Source organism: Coenobita brevimanus, chromosome 110 (genome assembly GCF_032717465.1).
Source record: "Coenobita brevimanus isolate Jiangsu-jjx chromosome 110, ASM3271746v2, whole genome shotgun sequence".
NCBI lineage: Eukaryota > Metazoa > Arthropoda > Malacostraca > Decapoda > Coenobitidae > Coenobita > Coenobita brevimanus.
In genome coordinates, this window is record NC_137063.1 from 4047092 (window position 1) to 4067961 (window position 20870).

Here is a 20870-nt window from a genome sequence, read left to right on the forward strand (position 1 = left end):
TGTTGATTTGCTAATGAATTATTATTTTTTTTCTTTTTTGGTTGGCCTTTTAAGCACTATATATTGTTATCACAGGATGTTATATTAGAAATGATGTTTAGGCCTAATATCCATGCATGTTGATACTACAGAGGAACACTGAACAGAGTAATACTTCTTTATTCGTAGGCATAATCAAGTTAGGACTGAAACTTCCGACATGTTCATTTGAAGTTCACTTTTATGAACCTCAGATTAAGGTACTGAAATGTTGATATTGGGTACTTGCACGGATTTCTGAATGGCAAGGGGGATGGCGGGGATGTGTGGTGGTGTGGCGGGGGTGATGAACTGTGGTTAAGATGTGTCACCCTGTTCAAATGCTCCTTTTTCTCGTTCACCGTCGGCTGCTCCATTTTCTGGCGGTTCCTCTCGCTTGTGGAAGAAAAGAAAAAATAATGACCACTGTATACAAGATATCGACAGTTCTTATACAAGCCTGGCAATTCGGGTAACTGGATGGTGGAAAAGAGTCGCTGTAATAGGAGGCGCGAAAGTTTTGTGTGTGTGTGTGTGTGTGTGTGTGTGTGTGTGTGTGTGTGTGTGATATCTGGTGGTCTATTATTACAGTGATTTTTCTAAAGTACTGCCCATTAATAATTTAAAAAAGTTTTACATGCAAATTACGATTGCAAAATTTATATGAACAGTTCAGGTCAAACAAAATTTTCATTTGACCTTGAGTTTAAACAATTAATATTCATCAGTCATCATTTCAGTACTGCCATTATCCTTTACTATAATGCAGTTAAGTGCTTTATCTCCTGCTGTTGTGGTGTGTTGAATGGGATGGAGGAAGCGGCTGTGCAACTGTCTCTCGTTTAACTGTATCCCACAAACATCAACGATTATACCGACTTTACTCAAATTTGGCCTAGAGTTTCTCTTTATAATGTCCAGTCCACCCCCCTCCCTCCAAAAAATCCCATATTGCCTGAAAATAGTTAATTTATTTACAAAATATATATATATATATATATATATATATATATATATATATAGTGTGTGTGTGTGTGTGTGTGTGTGTGTGTGTGTGTGTGTGTGTGTGTCCGACTCTGGGCATAGGCTTCACAGCCTGCTCCCAAGGCCCAGTGGTCCTCCTACATTCCATGCACCTCTACATGCCACCCTGAAGATGCAGTTAGTTCTACTTTAATATAGCGTCCGCCTCCCTCCTCAAAGAAAAAAAAAAAAAAATCTACATAAAAAACTAGTTCATTCTATCTAAAAATAGGTTCACTGTCTAAAAATGCAGTTCATTCTTGTTGTTGCTGTATTCCCAGGCTCATCTGGACGTAAACCCGTGGACTGCAGGGAACTGGCCACTTCAGCCGGATGTTCCCAGAGATCTCTTGTTGCAATTAATTTGAAGGTATGTCCGTGTGTTAGACAGTTCATTCTACCCACAAATTATCAGTTGTGCCTAAAATACAATTCATTATGCATTTCAAACGGCCCAGTCTATCACAGAGAGAGAGAGAGAGAGAGAGAGAGGGGGGGGGCAGGCCTGGGGTGAACAAGAAGGATGATGATGAGGACCTATACTCCATTTCACCAAGTCTGGCACCATCAGTGATGTCCTCAACGCCTGTAGTGTTGATGAAAATCCTCAGCACTAGGTAAGCCTCTATGTTTTATCTTGAGATCGAATATATAAAGGCTACAGAAATAGGTCTATCCAGTTCTGAGGACCTTTATCAATGCTACAGGTGTTGAGGACATCACTGATGGTTGCAGACTAGGTGGAGTATAGAGCAGCCTTTCTGGTTCTCATTCTTCTGTCTCGCACCAGGAGAGACAAGAAGCAGTCCATTATGTTTAAAACTACAGCCCAATCTACCTAAAAATACAGTTCATTCCAACAGTGCTATTCATTCTGTTTCACAGGTGATCTATTTAAAAAGGAGGAGGAGAAGAAGAAAGAAGAAAGAGACAATGAAGAAAAGATACCATGGCACAGCAGTGAGGGTCCTGTGTTCATTATGGTGATGCTACAGCTGTTGTCCCAGTGCAGCCGTCCCGCTTCCCGTCCTGTGCCAGCGCCCCCTCTACGTGGGCCCAGGTGCCGTTGTGTGGCTGTGGGGTGATGTCCAGGATGTGCGTCAATACCTGGTAGATGTCCACCATGTGTATCGGATCCAGGGTCCACCCGCATTTGAAGGCTGAAGAGCAGAGAGAAGAGAATTATTTGCGTTAATTTTCGGCTTCCGTATGTGGGCAAAAGGTTAATATGGAGGGTTTGGGTATAAAATCCTCTATTTGCGGGATCAAAGGACGGAGTACCTCAGAGCTACGTTTCCCATGCCAGACCTAAAATTGTATTCAGTGCTTTTAATTCACTTGGCGGAGATGATGTTCAATGGAAAAAAAAAAAAACTTCAGCAAGGCACCATTTACCCAATAAGCCTTCTCCAGGATGGTGGTGTGTGCGTAGAGCACAGCTGCCTACTGCAGGCGCCTTGTGCTCGTAATTTGTTTGTTGACGAATTCATCTCATACACCCATGCAAGAGGTATGCCGAGACGTGAAGGTGGGGCAGGGAGATTAAAGGACAGGGAGGGCGGTGAGATGGCAGCCTATCACTGGAGTCATCAACTAGAGGGTTTTATTATAAAACCTGCCAGTTCACTGGATTTTGGGGTGTAGCGCCCCAAAGCTATGAATGCCACCTACTGAACGAAGTTCTCGCAACTGAAAGTAGTAGCGTAGGTAACTTAGCTTCTTAAACAGAATAATTTCTCCCTCCCCCCTCGCCTCCCATTGGTCGAGGAGAGAATTATGGCAAGTTATTCATATTACTACTAAACAGTTCTTTCCAACATAGGAACAACCTCTCCACTGAAAAAGGTTAATGAGGCTGTATATCTAACCCCACCGACTTGAAGTCTCTCCAGATACGAATACAATCGTTTAGAATAACAAAAATAAAATGCAAACGAAGCATCCTAATCAATGTGGTTATCCAAGGTAAATTTCATCTCTACTGAGGCAAAGGTTTAATTAATTTTCATCCCTAGGCTTCAGACGACATTGGAAAATTATGTACGGGAGAGACGGCGTAACAACATGTATTCCAACGAGTGATTTTACATTCCTTCACATTCCTGTAGCCGGTTTGTGTTCACCTGACGGAAGTGGGCTAATTTAACAAGAAATTCAGTGAGCCGCCTTAATGCCGTAGGAATGAGTCACTCTGTTTACCGTGCGGGAAGTTTTATTTTTTCCCTCTTTCATCTGATGGAACTAGACCATCTCCATCGCGTTAATACTACTTCATGTCGTGGTTGCGTGAAATTCGATTAGCTTTATGAAGTAGAAATGAGTCTCCTTGGTTTCCAGACAAATAAAATCTTCAATCTGACTACATTTCGCCATTCACCAAACTAAAATGGGTTAGGGATCATTTTTAGATCAGATTAAACACATTACAGTCAAATCAGCTCTTCAGTCTGACTACATTTGGCCATCAACAGAGCTGCAAGGGGTTAGGCATCTTTGTTCAGCTAGAAAAAGTGCCAGTTTCCTGTTGTCAAGCTATGGTCCCGAAGATGTAGTCTCGTACGATCCTTGCCATGCACAGCAGCTTCTTTGTCATGCATTTGTGGCCAGGCTGTATCCCTCAGTGCTGGGTTTTGTTATGCACTGATCGCAGGCTTTGCAACCATTGTCAGATTATGTGATCCTTTGACTGGAAGGTATTAAGGTTTAAGGTGCAAGATAGACTTTAGCATATAAAAGATTAACTTGCATTTCTTGTCGTTTTTCCATCCCAGCTGTTGAAATAACAAAACTGGCATTTATTTATTTGTTTAATGTTTTTTTTGGTCTGTTAATTTCCTGTCGGTTGTACAAATTGATACAAATTTCGTGATTATATGTAAATAAAGAAGCTTGCTCTCAGGCCCTGACTTTGCTATTTACTGCTACTATTATAACTGCTACTACTACTACTACTACTACTATTATTATTATTATTATTTTTATTAATGAGGCCATACCATTAGCTTCAGAGGGTTTATCTGACACCTCGACCATCTGTATCGGTCTATAACTGTGGCCTGTGGAGTGTGAATGAACGAACAGCCGGATGAATGGATGGACGGAAACCTCTCACTCAGGAACACAGATTACCTGGTCCCTTGGCGAAGAATATACCCCTCATGTCCTCCTCTCTGGGGTGGTAGCCGTGATGGCCCCTCAAGAAGAACACGTTGTCGTTCCGCGGCGGTACCTGCTTCTCAGACCGCGACGCCAGGAGGTAGTTCCCTGCGGTACATCATCATCATCACTAGCACAACATTAATTATTATTATTATTATAATTTATTTATTTATTTATTTACTTATTTTAGTCATTGGGCAGACTTTAGCTAATATGCAGTGTGAAGCGTGTAAGTGTGGATGGTTATGCCCATGAGGTGGAGTCAGGATTCCAAGGGCTTGAATGGTAAGAGAATGAGTGTGTGGCTCATGGAATTGGGAATAATGTTTATAATTCTCCGTTTTTCAGTTTTTTTTTTCTTATTCTGTCTACTCGCAACCTATTTATTCTTGGGTGAGAGAGAGAAAAAAAAGGTCACGATGATGAATTATTACACCCCCGCTTGTGATGTGGGCATAAGTTTTTGTTTTACTAGTGTGTGTGTGTGTGTGTGTGTGTGTGTGTGTGTGTGTGTGTGTGTGTGTGTGTGTGTGTGTGAAAAATAAACAGTATATCTCCACTTTTCACTTTTTTTTTTTTCACCTGAGGACAGTAAGGTAAAGAATCTTCAGAACTTTCGACTTTCACCCTGTCCATTTATTATTATTTTTATTATTTTTTTTTATTTACGATACCTGTGATGCTGGGGCCATCAATCAGAGGAGAAATACCCTTGTTAATGAATAGCATGATCTGGTGGATATGCAGTTAGGGATAAAAGTTTCTATAATATGTGAAAGAATCATCTATGAACAGAGAAACCAGCCTACCAAGACTCTTGACACTTAGAATAGTAACCAAAAGAGGAAACTGAGGTGTATAAGATGTTAAATTCTAGGAGAACTTTTGGGTCTGATTGTGCCTGTGGTTGCTGGGGACATGAATCAGAGGAGGAATGTCTTTGTCAGCCAGTAGGAGGATCTCACGGATGCAGTCAAATGCTTAAGTATGTTCCCCTCTCCTGTCAAAGACGCTTGATGTGAGGTAGTGGATATAGGGACATAATAATACATCTTTGGGCGATAATATGCACTTTGTTCACCACGTTTCATTCATGCATCTGTGAATCCAACAGTGAGAGACAGGGGAGGCGAACGTACTCTTGTGTTTAGATGTACAGTGGCGCGCCATTCTTTCTGCCCACTGCTCACCCTCTACCCTACCCCTGGCCGAAGAGAAACAGACAGGGTTCCACACAGAAGGAAGACCTGTTGTTGCTGACTGGTGCTTTTCTAGATTGGACAAGCAACGTCATCGCCATAGCTTTTTTCCCCTTCACTTGTCCTAAATTTTAATTCTTTTGCAGCTTATTTCATGTTGCACAGTGACACAAAATGACAAATGCAGTACCTCGGCATTCTCTCCATAGCACTCCGTGACGAGCATCATTTTCTAGTGTTAAGCTATTTTTACAGCTTAGTTTTGAAGATGAAGAGATGGGAACTTTATGTCAAGGTAGAGTAAATTGATATAATTTTCTCTCCTGCAGTCTACCAAATCTTCAAATTGCCACATTAACAACAGGGATTCGTTCGGTGTGAAACCCAAACTTCGACTTTCCTCCAGCTGGGAAAAAGGCTGAGGGTGAGCAGAACAGAAGCTATGGCTCACGATTATACTTGTGGTGTTGGGGGCATGAATCAGGGGAGAACTACCTTTGTTAGCGAGTAAGATGATCTCGTGGATGAATCATAGCAGAAATACCTTTGTTAGCAAGATGATCTCGTGGATGTATTTATTGTGCATGAATCATAGGAGAAATACCTTTGTCAACCAGTAAGATGATCTGCATGAATTTTCAGTGGATGAAACATAGGAGAAATACCTTTGTCAGCCAGTAAGATGATCTGCATGAATTTTCTGTGGGTGAATCATAAGAGAAATACCTTTGTCAGCCAGTAAGATGATGTCGTGGATGTATTTACTGTTTTGATAGTGGAATTCTTTAGGGATGTCCTCTCGCCTGTACGCAGCCACACCTGGTATCTTGGACACTTGCTCATACACCTGGCAACGAGTGAGCAGAAGTTAGGATCAGTGGTGGTAACAAGAATACAGAAAAAAAAAGTCCTCATTTACAGGGATTTGCAGTAACAGGGACTGATTCAAACTCCTCAGCTATGTAAAACTGTTTGGTCGCAGTGAAAATATAATGGAACTGAAGTAATGAATAAAGCTTCCGATTTCTTCTCTGACAGTGCGTGTGAAAGGGCTGAGACTTCTGAGAGACTGTCCATGCAAGAAATTTCCAGAGAGTTAGTGACAGCACAGTCTACCTTGAGGTGCAACGGTAAACAACACTGGACCCAAAACTGATCCTAGTGGTACGCTATAGCTGTACATTAATGAACCTGCCTCTCTCAAAACTTTACTAATATGACTTCATAAAGGTTTCACAAGAGACAGGGCTAAAGCCTGGACACCACAAGTCCACAAATCCTCAAGCGACTTTTCTTCATCATTTGCATATAATCTATTAAAATCAAAGGAGAACTTTTACCTTAACAGGAGTTAAATGCACAAATCTGTCTCAGCTGAATACAGAAATATGCTCAGTATTCTTAAGGTAATGATGGATTCATTGCATTTGCTTCAAAGAGAAGAAACAGATGATCTATCAGTGCATATGCCATGATAATTTAAAAGTTAGATTAGAAACGGGATGTCAACGATTGGAGATATTCCCATTATCCAGAGTATGCTCTACTGACTTATTGCTACTGGCTAGGTAGGCTTTATCATTTCATACTGTTTAGCCTGTGCACACTGAGCCGTCCACGACACAGGCGAAGCAGCATAGGGCAATGCAGATTTCTGTATCGTTACTTCAAAACTGAGTCCGCGCAACAGACAGCAGGCACCCCAAGACCGCGTCAAGCTGCATGGCATAGTGGCTGAACCACAGCTTCTTTTTCACGTACACATGTCAGTCAGTGTGATACATAGCATCCTCCGAAGAACTTAGAGTGTATGTGGGGCCAAAGGGTTCTGTATAACAACAGCCATCATGAACGTAAAGGCAAGCTGAAAGTTGACATTATGGGATCGTATAGCTTAAGCTCTTTACTTTAAAGACGGTAAAAGGAAAATATATCTGAATGAAGGGCAGCTTCAAGGTATGATATAAAACTCGACTGATTACGAAAGAAATTCAACAATATTCCACATGTTCGATGCAGAATTAACCTAAGTTTGATTATGATGTACTGTACACAAGTAATACTCAGCAAGGTCCACGCAAAGTCTCCGTACGTAATTCTTTTTACCATGTATTCACTTTTCTAAACTGATATTTTACCTTTCCAACTGTTATAATTATAGCAGCATTACATAATGTATATCAGCATCCAGCCCAGACTCCGTAATGGTATCAAAGTAATATCACCAACTTTCCATGGCTACTACGCACCATAGCGGACTGCCTCTCACCCACACCTTTGCCTGTGTTGTGCTGCCCGCCTAGGGATGGTGGCTCTACCCTGTGATGTCCTTTCTCCCTCACACTATGCCAATTCAATGCAGTTCAACTCTCTGTCAGTCTGTCTCACCCACCTTATCCACGTTCTGCTTGGGCACCTTGATGTTCATAAAGGCGGCCTCCTCTGCGATGTTCTCCACCAGTGTAGTGTCCAGGTAGTCGTCGATTTCGTGGTACATGACGCTGCCCGGGTCGAGAGGGGTCATTCCGTGGTCGCTTGCTATTACCACGTTTACTGTGGACAAGGAGGTGGGTTCAGAGTTACACAGCGTTGCAAAGAGGTGGGTTCAAAGAGTTACACAGAAGTGGGTTCAAAGAGTTACACAGAAGTGGGTTCAAAGAGTTACACAGAGCTGCAAAAGAGGTGGGTTCAAAGAGTTACACAGAGCTGCAAAGAGGTGGGTTCAAAGAGTTACACAGAGCTGCAAAGAGGTGGGTTCAAAGAGTTACACAGAGCTGTAAAGAGGTGGGTTCAAAGAGCTACAGAGCTGCAAAGAGGTGGGTTCAAAGAGTTTCATAGAGCTGCAAAGAGGTAGGTTCAAAGAGTTACACAGAGCTGCAGAGGGGTGGGTTCAAAGTTAAACACAGCTGCAAAGAGGTAGGTTCAAAGAGTTACACAGAGCTGCAAAGAGGTGGGTTCAATGAGTTACACAGAGATGCAAAGAGGTGGGTTCAAAGAGTTACACAGAGATGCAAAGAGGTGGGTTCAAAGAGTTACACAGAGATGCAAAGAGGTGGGTTCAAAGAGTTACACAGAGCTGCAAGGGGGTGGGTTCAAAGAGGTACCTTCATTTATCCCTTCACTACAAGAGATCTCGCAAAAGCTGAATGAAATCGATGAGTAGCAAGACCAAACGTATAACACACGTCAGCGGGTTGATGCCAGGTGTTCTCTTACCTTTGTCCTCGAGGCCGCGATTCTGGAGTTCATTGAGCACGTGAAGCACAACGCTATCCACGTCCCTCACCGCCTGTGCCACCTCGGGGAAGTCGGGGCCCTTCGCGTGGCCTACGTCATCAACGAGTGCCGTGTATACCTGACGGGCCATGGATTTATTACTGGCATAAGTCAGCGGTATACAAAATCAACCATATACATTTTAATCTACCCTGAGTCATGAAAGGATTGGGCCCCGCGAAGAACACAGTAGTTTTCTTATAAACAGTTACATTAGAAACCTAAGATTTATGTAGAACTCAGTCTGGAAGGCAGGTCATGGCTGGTTTAGTGGTCATGTCACTGGTAACCATTTACTGCTTTCACTCAAAGTGTGTCAGATCACCCAGAAGCAGAAAAGAAAAAATAGTGTGTTATATTAACCAGCAACATCAGTAATCATTATAAAAAAAAAAAAAACATTAATTCTTATCGACTATTAAGGGTTACTAGGTCATACCAGCTGTGGGTTGAGGAGGGGAGTTCTCCGACATACTTTTTCACCAATAATTAGCTTGAATCGGTGTGTTCTTCGTTGGGCACTGCAAACCCTGACTATGGCCACTGTCGTACAGGGGAATATTTAGTCACTGTAGATCCTTACCCACCCACTCGGTATGGCCTGGTGGCTCAACTTTGGTTGTGACGCAGGGGTTAAAGAACTACTTGTCTACATATATATATATATATATATATATATATATATATATATATATATATATATATATATATATATATATATATATAAAAATGGTGCCAGGCACAACATACCTCGGCCGACATCCGTGACATTTTGTCTGACCTTTCAAGGTCACTGAAGATCAACGATCATGGTACTAATATAAAAACCCATATGGAATTCCATCGTTTTCGGCTTATAACGCTATGTAAATCCGTAACACTGTGTTTGGCCTTTGAAGGTCAAAGTTCATGGTAACAAAATAAAGCCATATTGTATAGGACTTCCTATTTGTTGATCATAGTAAATATCTAATTATTTTCAACCGTTTTCAAGTTATAATCCACAGAAAATCCGCAGTCTTGCATTTGGCATTTCAAGGTCACTCAAGGTCAAAGGTCAAGGTGTCAAATGAAAGTCCACATGAGACTTCCTATATCTTGGTAATATTAGATATCTCTACCTTCAACCAGATTCGTTAGAGCCACCTAAATATCTGTGACTTTGAGTTTAACCTTTCAAGGTCACTTAAGGTTAAAGGTCATAGTACAAATTAGAAGCCCATAGGGGACTTCCTATATGCTGATAACAGAAAATATCTCTCTATCCTCAACCAGTTGTGAGTTATAGTCCCCTTAATATCCGTGATCTTGAGTTTGACCTTGCAGAATCACTTTAGGTCAAAGGTCATGGTACCAATTTGAAGTCCATTGGGGACTTCCTACACGTTGATAACAGTAAATATCTGTCGGCAACCAGATTCGAGTTACAGCCCCTGAATGTCCGTGAACCTGAGTCTGACCTTTCAAGGTCACTGAAAGTCAAAGGTCTTGGTACCAAATGAAAGCCCACATGGGAGGTCTTGTATGCTGGTAATAGTAAATATCTCTATCCTTAACGAGTTTCATGTTATAGTCCTCTGAAAATCCTTGACCTTGATTTTGACCTTTCAGGGTCATTTGATTACCTCTAAATTTTAAATACTTCCTTCTGGGACCGGTGCCCCCATATCCTAAAAGTTTCATATAATTTCATTCATCCGTTTTTCAGTAATGTTGCTAACAAAGAAACAAACAAACTCGACAAAAAACAATACCTCGCCGGACTCCGTCCCGGGCGAGGTAATAAATATATGCTACCCACCTGCACATAATCGAACCCCTCACTCAGCTTGTCCAAGGCCTTCCCAATGCTGTGCTGGAAGTTTTGCTTGCTGGGTGTGTTACCAACATGGGCACAGAAGGTAGCAGTGACGCCATTTATGGGCACACCACACAGCCCTGTTATGAACACAGCCGTGCGCAGTCCTGCCTTCTCTGCCACTGTCCCCACTTGATCTGCTGTCCACCACTGGGAAAATACATTACAAGTAAATATAATGTTCATCACTAGGAGAACTTTTACACTACACACTTCTGGTACTTAGATGTTATGTCCACAACTAGCAGGATTACATTACACTGCGGGTGGATGTATTGTCCACCACGGGGAGATAATTACACTGTACTGCCTTACATTACAGCGCACAAAATGGCAACCACTATACTCTCTTTAACTTGGTCTGAAGTTGCTCTCTCTCCATCACGATTGCTGAGCTGTAACAAATAACACCAAAATATGATGTTGGTCACGAAGCAGTGCAATGAAAAGCATGCAGAGCAGTAGCATTAACCCACTGAGCTCCGTGAAATACGCCACAAAAGGCCAGGTTTAAGAAAAATAAGTATATGCTTATTACATCACCCTGGAGTTAGACAAAATGTACACCACTGCGAGTATTACATTATTGTGCATTACAGGACGTTAAGGGCAAATAATATGACTTCCACTGAGAATATTACAAGTACTACAGATGGATAAATGGTTCACCACTGCAAGTTTTACATTACATTACATTACATTATGTTGCATTGCAGGTATATGTAAAGTCACGTCTGTATTCTACGAGAGAGAGAGAGAGAGAGAGAGAGAGAGAGAGAGAGAGAGAGAGAGTGTGTCCAGCCTCCCCGCCTTTTTTTTTTTTTTTTTTTTTGCTCAGTGTTCGCATCATCACAACAGAACCAGATGTTTGTCAGGTGAGATAGGAAAGGAAGAGGGAGAGAGACACAGGAAGAAACAGACACACACACAAGCAGAGACCCACAAATTTAAGGATATGTACGATAAATATGGTTTAAGACACGGGACAGTACGAGCTTGACTCATTCCTGTAAAGATACAATTAGGTAAGAACAATTAGGTAAGAACATGGCACAACTAGAAAAGATGGAAGAACTTCATTACCTTCTGTTTCCTAAATGACTTAGGATCATACAGCGAAAACACATCCTTGTCGTCCGGGTCGTAGAAGAAATTGCCCACTATCCCGTGTGTCTCCGTGTACAGGCCCGTGTTAATAGTGATCCAGGAGGGGAAGGAGAGAGTGGGAAAGGGGGGTGTGGTCCAGCAGAACCTCCCACCCTCCCTGAGGAACCTTGCGAACCCCGGCAGACTACCACATGGCTGTTTGTCTACGTAGTCCCATCGGAAACTAAAAAGAAGGGTTAAATAAATATCAATAGACTGCACGAGGGTCACGCGTACATTTCGAAATTTGAAGTGGTGATGATTTCGTTTTATTCTTGCTGCCTCCAAACGGGAGGTGTGGTGCACTGACTGGTGGCAGACTCATTTTGCCATGTGCGTGCCTCAAGTCTTGGGTTTGAGCCCAAAACAGTGGCAGTCATTTAATTTTCTAATGACAAGATCTGTACAGTGTAGCGATCTGGTTTGCTGACTGACGCCAGGATGGCTGGTGGTATTCAGAACATTTACCTGGGCTGTCTGAGAGCATTCGGTAACCACCCTGCCCCAGTGCAACCTATTGTATGCCCTTGCCATTGCAGTTTTTGCTAATCTCTTCCCAACCAATTACTGCTTGGTGTTGCTACTGAAAGTGCGAGTACATGAAAGAAAGATAAAAATGTTGTAGAATTCACTGATAACTAAGTATTCCTCCGTCAATTTCAAGGTAAATATCCCATACAAAAAAAGAAAAAACTTTCTCATTCTGTGTGAAGCCTTTGACGATTCCACAAGGAAGAAGTGCATACTGCCTGAGATGAGTTTGGCCAATATGAACTCTGACCCATTAATTTGTCATGTCTGAATTTCTCTGTTGTTTAGGTGTTAAAGTGAGTCGTTCCTCTGATGACCGCAGTCACTATTCCAAAACTGACGTAATTTTATCAGGTTTCCCACGATAATGCAAAACAGACAGAGAGACAGACAAAATGAACAAATTACACATCTTCCATGGTGGGGGTAATAATAAGTCGGAAGAAGGATTGAGAAAGAACAGGTGTGTCAAACCCTTGTCATACATTTTCCCGTACAAAATTCTTCCAACTAGCTCGCTCCACTGTCAGTTCCCTTAACACATCACGCTTCACACCTTGCTTTTGAACGCAAGTCACTTACTATATCTCTCCACTTTCTTGGCCTACCACTCCTCCTCCCGCCTTCAGACTCGTTCAGATATACCCTTTTCACCACTGTCTTCACAGCAGTTTTCTCCACGTAACCATGCCATCTAAAGCACACTCTCTCCGATTCTGTTGTCCACAGACTTCCTTACTCCACATGCTTCATGAATCACGGTATTCCTTATCCTCTCCACTCTCAGCACTTCACACGCATTCCTCAACAGTCCCATTTCCACTGCTCTTACCATTGATTTTTAATTTTCAGACCAACCACAGTCTACTAGTAGACAAAAATTGATGCGTCCTCAAGGGGTAGAGTCAGACACGCTAGTATCATCTTACTTGGTGACGACCATTTGGAAACCGTTGATTCTTACATATACCTAGGAGTGGAATTCATTTACAACCGTAACTGTAAAAATGGTATATCAAAGCAGGTAAAACAAGCCAGGAAGGCATTGTTCAGCATGAAAACCAAGGTAACACTGTTAAAACTCTCAACAGACATACAGCCTGACCTATTTCAGAAACTTGTACTACCGATTCTCACATACGACTCTGAAGCGTGGGTATATGAGGATCTGAAGCCAACAGAGGTTAACAGAAATTTCCAAAAAAACTTACTTCAGGTTAACACTCATGCACTACAGGTTAACAAAAGCACAGCGGAGTGTATGGTGTTTGGTGAGACTGGTACACATGAGTCTGATCACATTTAGGCTGAGAATTGTTGCGCAGAATCATGGCAGGGAGTCAGGATAATCTGTCTTACAATATGTGCAAATTACTTCGAGGTATGCGTGATGACCCAAACAATGCATTTCACTCTGGATGGGTTACTGCTGTACGAGGCATATTTAACAGCACAGGGTTAACAGGTCTTTGGCTTTATGAAGAGGTTGAGTTCCCCACCAACTATATTATTAACGCTGTATTGGTGCTGTGATAAGGAGGGGTAGACTGAGATGGTTTGGGCATGTGGAAAGGGTTGAGGATGACAGTTGGGTGCTAAAAATTTTAAGTGTGAACATCGGTGGTGGGGTTGAAAGACGCAGACCGACAAAGACCTGGAACGAGATCATAAAGTGTGACCTTTGGGTAGGGAACTAAACAAGGAGGTTGCCACGGCAGAGATCGAGCAGCATGAAGACCCGCCATTAGGTGACCAAGGCCGACGCATGAAAACAGGTTGGAGCCTATATAAACGATACGAACGATACGTTAGGTTAAGATTAAGTGACTGTAACTATCAGAACTGGCATAGGAACATGACTCAAAACTCGCAATGCACTGTCTACAGAATGTTTCAGGAAAATTGTACCCTGGAAAAATACCTGTTATTTTTAACTATAAAAACACAAGGGTAATGGCAAGATTTCGATGCAGGACCCATTTTCTCCCTGCCACAGAAATAAAACTAAATATTCATGATGATAATGATGATGATGTACTCTGTAAACTCTGCACGTCAAATGCTACTGGGGACAAGTGTCACTACCTCCTAAAGTGATAGGAAGAAATATTTGGGGGTGGGAACATATACCAACCCAAATAGTTTTTGCCTGGGAAGGGTTGTGTCTAGTAAAAGTACATTTAGGTTCAGGAATCTTGCAAGATTTATGGACATTATCATGATTAAATTTAAGGGAAGCAGAGATGCAAAGGTAGTAATTAAGGAAACATTACCGGGACCTGTTCCAGTTTCTAGGACAACAAACGAATTATTAGGCCTAATTAATTTGATTTGTAGTAACATTCACTGCCACCGAAGACAAATTTATACCTCAAACCACTGCCTTGTGCACTGACTGCTCAGTATGTCTCCTGATGGCTAGTGCTTAAACATTTGGCATATCTGAAGCACTTAATGCATAGTGTAGCTAATCTCTTTAGTTTAATCATATGCCTCTTGTTAAAACAATGATTAATGCCGTAAATTACATCACATTATTATACAGAAATACCTCGCAAAATGTATCTTACCATAATTTTACTATAGTCTTGGAAAATTAATTAGCTTTATAATTTTCTTACTTCTAAACAAGGATCGCTAATTCTATACTTAAAAAATCCCTTGTAAATAGCCAAAGACCCCACTTGTTCCTGTGACAGTATTACTCTATAAGGTACAGTTTATTGCTCATTTAACGCAAAATATTTTCTGAATTAATTGGGAAAAATGATACTCTGAATTGCTCTTATATACTTAATACATATTGTAATTTGCAAACCTCGAAAGGGGTCGATCGGGATTGCCCTCAATAAATCTCTGAAAAATTTTGAATCAATATCTTGCAGACCATGCAGATCAATCCTCTGCGCATCACCACTGACTGCTCCACAACCTTACATTTTGAAATCAAAGTCCCCCCTGTTATAAAATATTTAATATGAGAATCAAACAATTCTGCGTGGCAACCTGTGCTAACACACAACATTCCTGTTATAGCAGAGCCAGACAACTCAACTACGCACATAACACAATATTATTACTACATAAACTTTATTAGGCCCCCTACAACAACACTTATCCAGACATTCCAAAACTAGCATTGAAGAAACGCCAACAGACTCATTTTACACACTGGGCAATGAAACACCTGGATCAGAACACTATTAGAAGTCCTCCCTCCCAAACATCACCCATCAGAGCCATCTTTAAAAACAGAGCTGGTCGAGTACATCTAGTTAGGCTTAGATCAGTACATCACCAAGATCTTCAACTGCAGGCTTAGATTCGAGTTAGGTTGAATCAGAGATGACACGTGCCCAACTTATAGAATACGCCCACACAGCCTAACACACATGAATGAACACTGCACATCACATGCCACGCTAAGACGCAGGCACATTAACGGTAAAGAGAATACATGGGGCGATCCTACAGGTGCAGTTGCATACTAGCGATTGGCGGGTCTGTTCGGCCAAGCGGACAGGGGCTAAGAACAGCAGCAATTAAAGCACCTGTCTCATACACCGCCACAACTCTTACCCGTCCACTTGGATGAACAGCAGCTGGTTCCTGGTTTTGGTGTTCTGGCATGCATATTGGCCGTCCTTCACGTGGTGGTAAGGGAAGGACGAGACCAGGCCAGTGTGGTAGAGAACAATCAACACACAATACTGAAGTAGTACTGAGGCCATCTTGGATCTGTGGGAGAAATTATAAATAAAAATATAAATAATATATATATATATATATATATATATATATATATATATATATATATACATATATATATATAAAGTAGAGAGAGAGAGAGAGAGAGAGAGAGAGAGAGAGATAGTCAATGGTGCTGAGTTTCCTGTACTCGAAGTACAGTAAGGAGGCTGTGATGATAAATGATGACAAACAGTGATGATAATTATGGCAATGACGATAACACTGATGAAAATGATGTCAGGTGATGATGATAGCAATAATTATAACTGATGACGATAGCCACGATGATAATGATGACAACAGCAGTAATGAAACTAGAGGCAAGGGGGGAATCACACCAATCGCGAGTCGATACATATCTAGCGCGGCTCGGAATATGACCTTGACCTTGACCCACTTTCACCATTTTCTAACTCGTCCGAGATTTTCATCCATACTACACACCTGTAAAATTATGTGATGATATCTTGAGCGGTTGCGAAGTTATCGTGCTAACAGTCACACAGACAGACAGACAAATAAACTGAAAACAATATCAGCATCGCTATCGCGGCTGGTAATGATGGCAGTGACGACAGCGCTGATGATTATTCTATTTCAGCAGAGATAAGAATAGAAAAGGGACTACAACACGCCGAAACAGAAAAAACTCAAAGTGGAAACGATGACGAACGACTATCTTGACGTGGTGTACTCTAATTATGCAGTCATGAGTACGTAGCTCTCGAGAACAACCTCCTGAGAGTTACTGGCTCAGTGTGTGGATGGACAAGGCCCCCCCTCCCCTCAAGACATAAAGTAACGTGATGGAATGAGGGTGTAGAAGCCGCCGTTAAGGAAAAAAAGATGGCTTTTCAGGGAATGGAAAACGGGTGGTAACCAAAATGAATACTTGACTGCCAAGCGAAGGGCTAGCAAAGAGGTATACAGGGCAAAATCTGGGTCTCTGAGACTTTTACTGAATAACCTTAACAGTACTGAAAGGAAGAATATGATACAGTATAGTGCCAAATCAGATGAAGTGGGAAAAATAGGAATATCATAAGCGAGCAGTGCGTGAAGAATGATGAAGGAAAGGTAGTGGTGAACAGTGAGGATATTAAAGACGCCAGGAGGGAGCACTGCAGGTGGTTTCTGATGAGGTGTTTGACTGGGACAGGGAAGGTTTGGAGTCGGCAGATCCAGTTTTTTGGCCCTTGGCCTTTTACAGATGCTGCTACTGTGATCAGGACAATAGGCAGGATACAGGTGGGGATGGCAGCAGCTATGTCCGAGATGACTGCTAAAATGCTGAAGGCCTCAGGAGATATGAGAGTAGGGTTAGTTACTGATTTGATAAATACGATTATACCTAAATGAGTGTGTTGTCCCAGATGATTTGCTGAACAATGTGCTTGTACTCGTAAATGTGTACAAGAGGAAGGGTGACGTCCTGGAAAGAGGAAATTATAGTCATAAAAACTTTTGGACCAGTTAATGAAGGGTGATGGTGAGAGTTCTAGAAGGTGTGATTAGAGAGTGAATATTGATGAGATGCAAATTGGATGTATGCCTGGCAAAGGGACAAATGATGCCAAATTAATTGTTGACAGCTTCAGGAAAAATATGTAAGAAAGAAAGGGATCTGTACTTTGTTTTTGTTGATTTAGAGAAGGCCTTTGACTGAGTCCCTAGGGAGGTGGTGAAGTGGGCAATGAGAAAGAATGGGATCGAGGAGTGGTTGGTTAGAGTGGTTATGACCATGTATGTGGGTGCTCGCATCCAGGTGAGAGTGAATGGAGATTTAAGCGATGAGTTTTCCGAGAATGTTGGTGTGCCTTAAGGGTCAGCTCTGAGCTCCTTGATGTTTATCATGGTGCTTGAAGCCCTCTCACGTGACTACAGACCTGGACTCCCGTGGGAGATGTTGTATGCTTATGATTTGGTACTGACTGCAGAAAATGAAAGGGAGGCGGAGGAAAGATTTAGGATGTGGAGAGATGGTATGGGACACAAAAGCTTGAGAGTAAATGCAGATAAAACAAAGGTGATGGAATGTAGGGTTGGTGGCAGTACTGTCAAAGAAAGAGGGAGAGTGGCCATGTGCGGTTTGTCACAAGGGTGTGGGAAGTAATTCCATCTTGTGCAGTGTTTGCGATAAGTGGTTGCATAAAAGATGTAGTGATATTAGAGGTACAATGCGAGATAATGCTGATTTCATGTGTGCGGTGTGGCGGGGAGACCATGTGGATACCGTTAGGCGTGAAAGGATTGATCTTGCTGGTGAATCTCTCGAGTGCGTGGAAGAGTTTTGTTTCTTAGGAGACGTGTTATGTGCTGGAGGCGGGGCTGGAACTAGCTCTGTGGCTAGAGTGTGGAGTGGTTGGAAGAAGTTCAGGGACCTGTTGCCTCTCTTGACACAGAGGGCTCTTCCTCCTTGCTAAGGGAAATTTGTATGCGGCATGTGTTAATAGTGTAATGCTGTATGGTAGTGAGATCTGGGCAGTAGGGGAAGATACTCGCAGGTTCAAAAGCACAGAAATGACAGTGACTGGGTGGATATGCAATGTGTCCTTGAACGTGAGGCCTGGAGGGGGGGGGGGGCTAGGTTTACGATGGAAGACTTAAAAGGGAGGATGGGATTGGAGTGTACTGGTGTGGTGATAAGGAAAGGTAGACCGAGATGGTTTGGGCATGTGGATGGGAATGAGGATGACGGTTGGGTGCAGAAAGTGAGAAGTATTAATGTTGAGGATAGGGTTGCAAGAGACAGACCGAAAAAGACCTGGGACGAGGTCGTAGAGTGTAACCTCAGGGATAAGGACCTGAATAGGGAGGCTGCCAGAGATCGTGCAGCATGGAGAGCCGCCATTAGGTGGCCAAGACTATCATCGCATGCAAACGTTTTGGAACGAAACGAAACGAAACGAGTATATGGGCCAATGTTTCAAGCACTTGTTGAAAAATGTTGAATGTTGATACGGCTGTACACAGGATGATGGCAGTAGGTTATTGGAGGCGTCGATAAACAGTCTCTATGAACCCCTGCCTCTCGTGTCCCAAAAAGAAAGAAAGAAAGAAAAAAAGAAAGAAAAAAGACTAGGACTCTAGGTATGGTCCATCCATCCATCCATCATCTAATCCTGTGTCGTCCTATGAGGAGCGTAGGAGCCGGGGGCTAAGCATGTTGGTCCTGACATTCAAAATGAGAGTGACCAGCCTCACTCATCCCCTGAGTGGCATTACATGAGCAGTAAACCCCAACCACCCCTTGGATATAAACCTACACAGGCTCAATCCGATCGGAGAGCCTTAATTACCCACTAAACCACCAGGCGCCATAATTTGGTTATATGGTTACCACCCAGCGTAGCACTGTAGTTGATTTCCTGGTGTACAAGAAACCATTTGGCTTGTCACTCATTGCAGAGTCAACCGTAGACAGAAAGAAGAAGAAAGAAAGAAAGAAAGACAGAAGAGGAAGCAAGGAATGAAGGAAGAGAGGAAAGGGCAGTCACCCAAGAGCAGCACTACATCGAGCGAGTGGATGGTGAGCGTCCCCATCCATAAAAAAAATCACCTTGTAGCTCGCAGCATTCAGGTTTGGCAAGTGCACCTGCCGCCTGGGATAGGGGGTGAGGACTGGTTTCTATGGGGTGTGGGGGAGCTGATCTGCACGAAACACTCCTTCACTTATTTTGAATCACAACTAATTTTGAAATCACACACACATCAAACATTCACAGTCACACACCAACAAACATAACTCTCCAGCGACCACACATTCCCCTTCCCACAGTATTTATGCGTTCAGTACGCTGCACCTTCATAAGGTTTTTGTTATTTTTCAGTTTCTGATTCTTGGAGAAGATGATTCACATTTCTGCCTACGCACTCACAAAAACGAGATGTGTGCATACTCCCGATATACAATAAAACTATCATGCTTAATTAAAAAGATAATCTCTATCCCCCTAACACAGGTTTCGTAAGATATGGCTAAATCCTCCAGACATTGTTTCCCACCAGCAAGAGGGACGGGGAGACTGGAAGACATGAACTAGTTGGTGACATGCACATCTTATTTCAGCTTCGAGTGTTTCAGGCCAAATACTGAACAGACCTGTAGTGTATTTAAACATTCCATAGATATTCCATTATAATGTTTAGTAATATGTGTTATCACGTTTACCCATAACACTCAGTCTATAGTTTTTTATGAAACGAATCAGATCGAAGGTGAAGCGGGAGGGCAGATCAGCTCCCCACCCCTCCCCCAGCGACGCGTCCTCTGCCCCCATCCCTGGCGTCAGGTGTACTGTGGGTAGACGCCCCACACTCCAGACCTGAATACCATAAGGACAATGCCTCTCGCACAGTGGGGGTGGTCTTTCCTTTGTGGGTGACTGTATCCAGGATTAAATCGACCTCATACAAGCCCATAAACAGGTTTCTACTGATTTTTTTTCCGGGGTAACCTACGTATTGACCTATGGGTGATATTCACAAAAAAAAAAAAAAAAAAAAAACAAACAAACAAAAAAAAACTTTGAAATGTATGTTTAGATGTCAAGGTGTAGATTTTTCAAGACTATTCCTGTATACTCTAAATCCCACAGATAACTGAAATCCTTACTGCATGGCTCGTACTGGTGGATTTGACATATTTCTCAGTGGGATTAACTGTCACCACCTCCACCGCCATGATGGTCACTGGTCTGAGGTCCGGCTCGAAGGACCACATTCTTTTTCAGTCGAGTTAAGAGAAAGGAGAAGCAACTAACCAGTGCAGAAAGAAAACCAAGATGACGACAGACAGTGCTGACATCTTGTATTATAAATAAGAATTTATAAGGCCTGTACAACTATTTAAATCACTTATCTCTAGTATGATGCATGAAGTGAGAAGTGGTACGAAGGATGACCGCAGT

At 42.3% G+C, this 20870-nt stretch overlaps 1 protein-coding gene across 1 annotated transcript; it reads right to left on the reverse strand.

The window, feature by feature from the left end:
- Positions 1-2019: 2019 nt before the first annotated feature.
- Positions 2020-15941, reverse strand: LOC145417409 (glycerophosphocholine cholinephosphodiesterase ENPP6-like). Its single transcript, XM_080286089.1, has 8 exons — positions 15790-15941; positions 11617-11863; positions 10477-10683; positions 8616-8754; positions 7792-7952; positions 6126-6246; positions 4171-4305; positions 2020-2201 (listed from the first exon to the last, which is right to left on the reverse strand). Exons 1-8 carry the CDS (start codon positions 15939-15941, stop codon positions 2020-2022), a joined length of 1344 nt encoding a protein of 447 aa, XP_080142215.1.
- Between the last annotated feature and the right edge of the window lie 4929 nt (positions 15942-20870).

Coding starts and splice junctions, on each gene's coding strand:
- LOC145417409 (XM_080286089.1), bottom strand. CDS start 15,941: ATGGCCTCAGTACTACTTCAGTATTGTGTGTTGATTGTTCTCTACCAC. Junction 8,755..10,476: donor AGGGGTTCGATTATGTGCAG/GTGGGTAGCATA, acceptor ATGGCCCGTCAG/GTATACACGGCACTCGTTGA. Junction 2,202..4,170: donor ATTCTTCGCCAAGGGACCAG/GTAATCTGTGTT, acceptor TCTGCTCTTCAG/CCTTCAAATGCGGGTGGACC.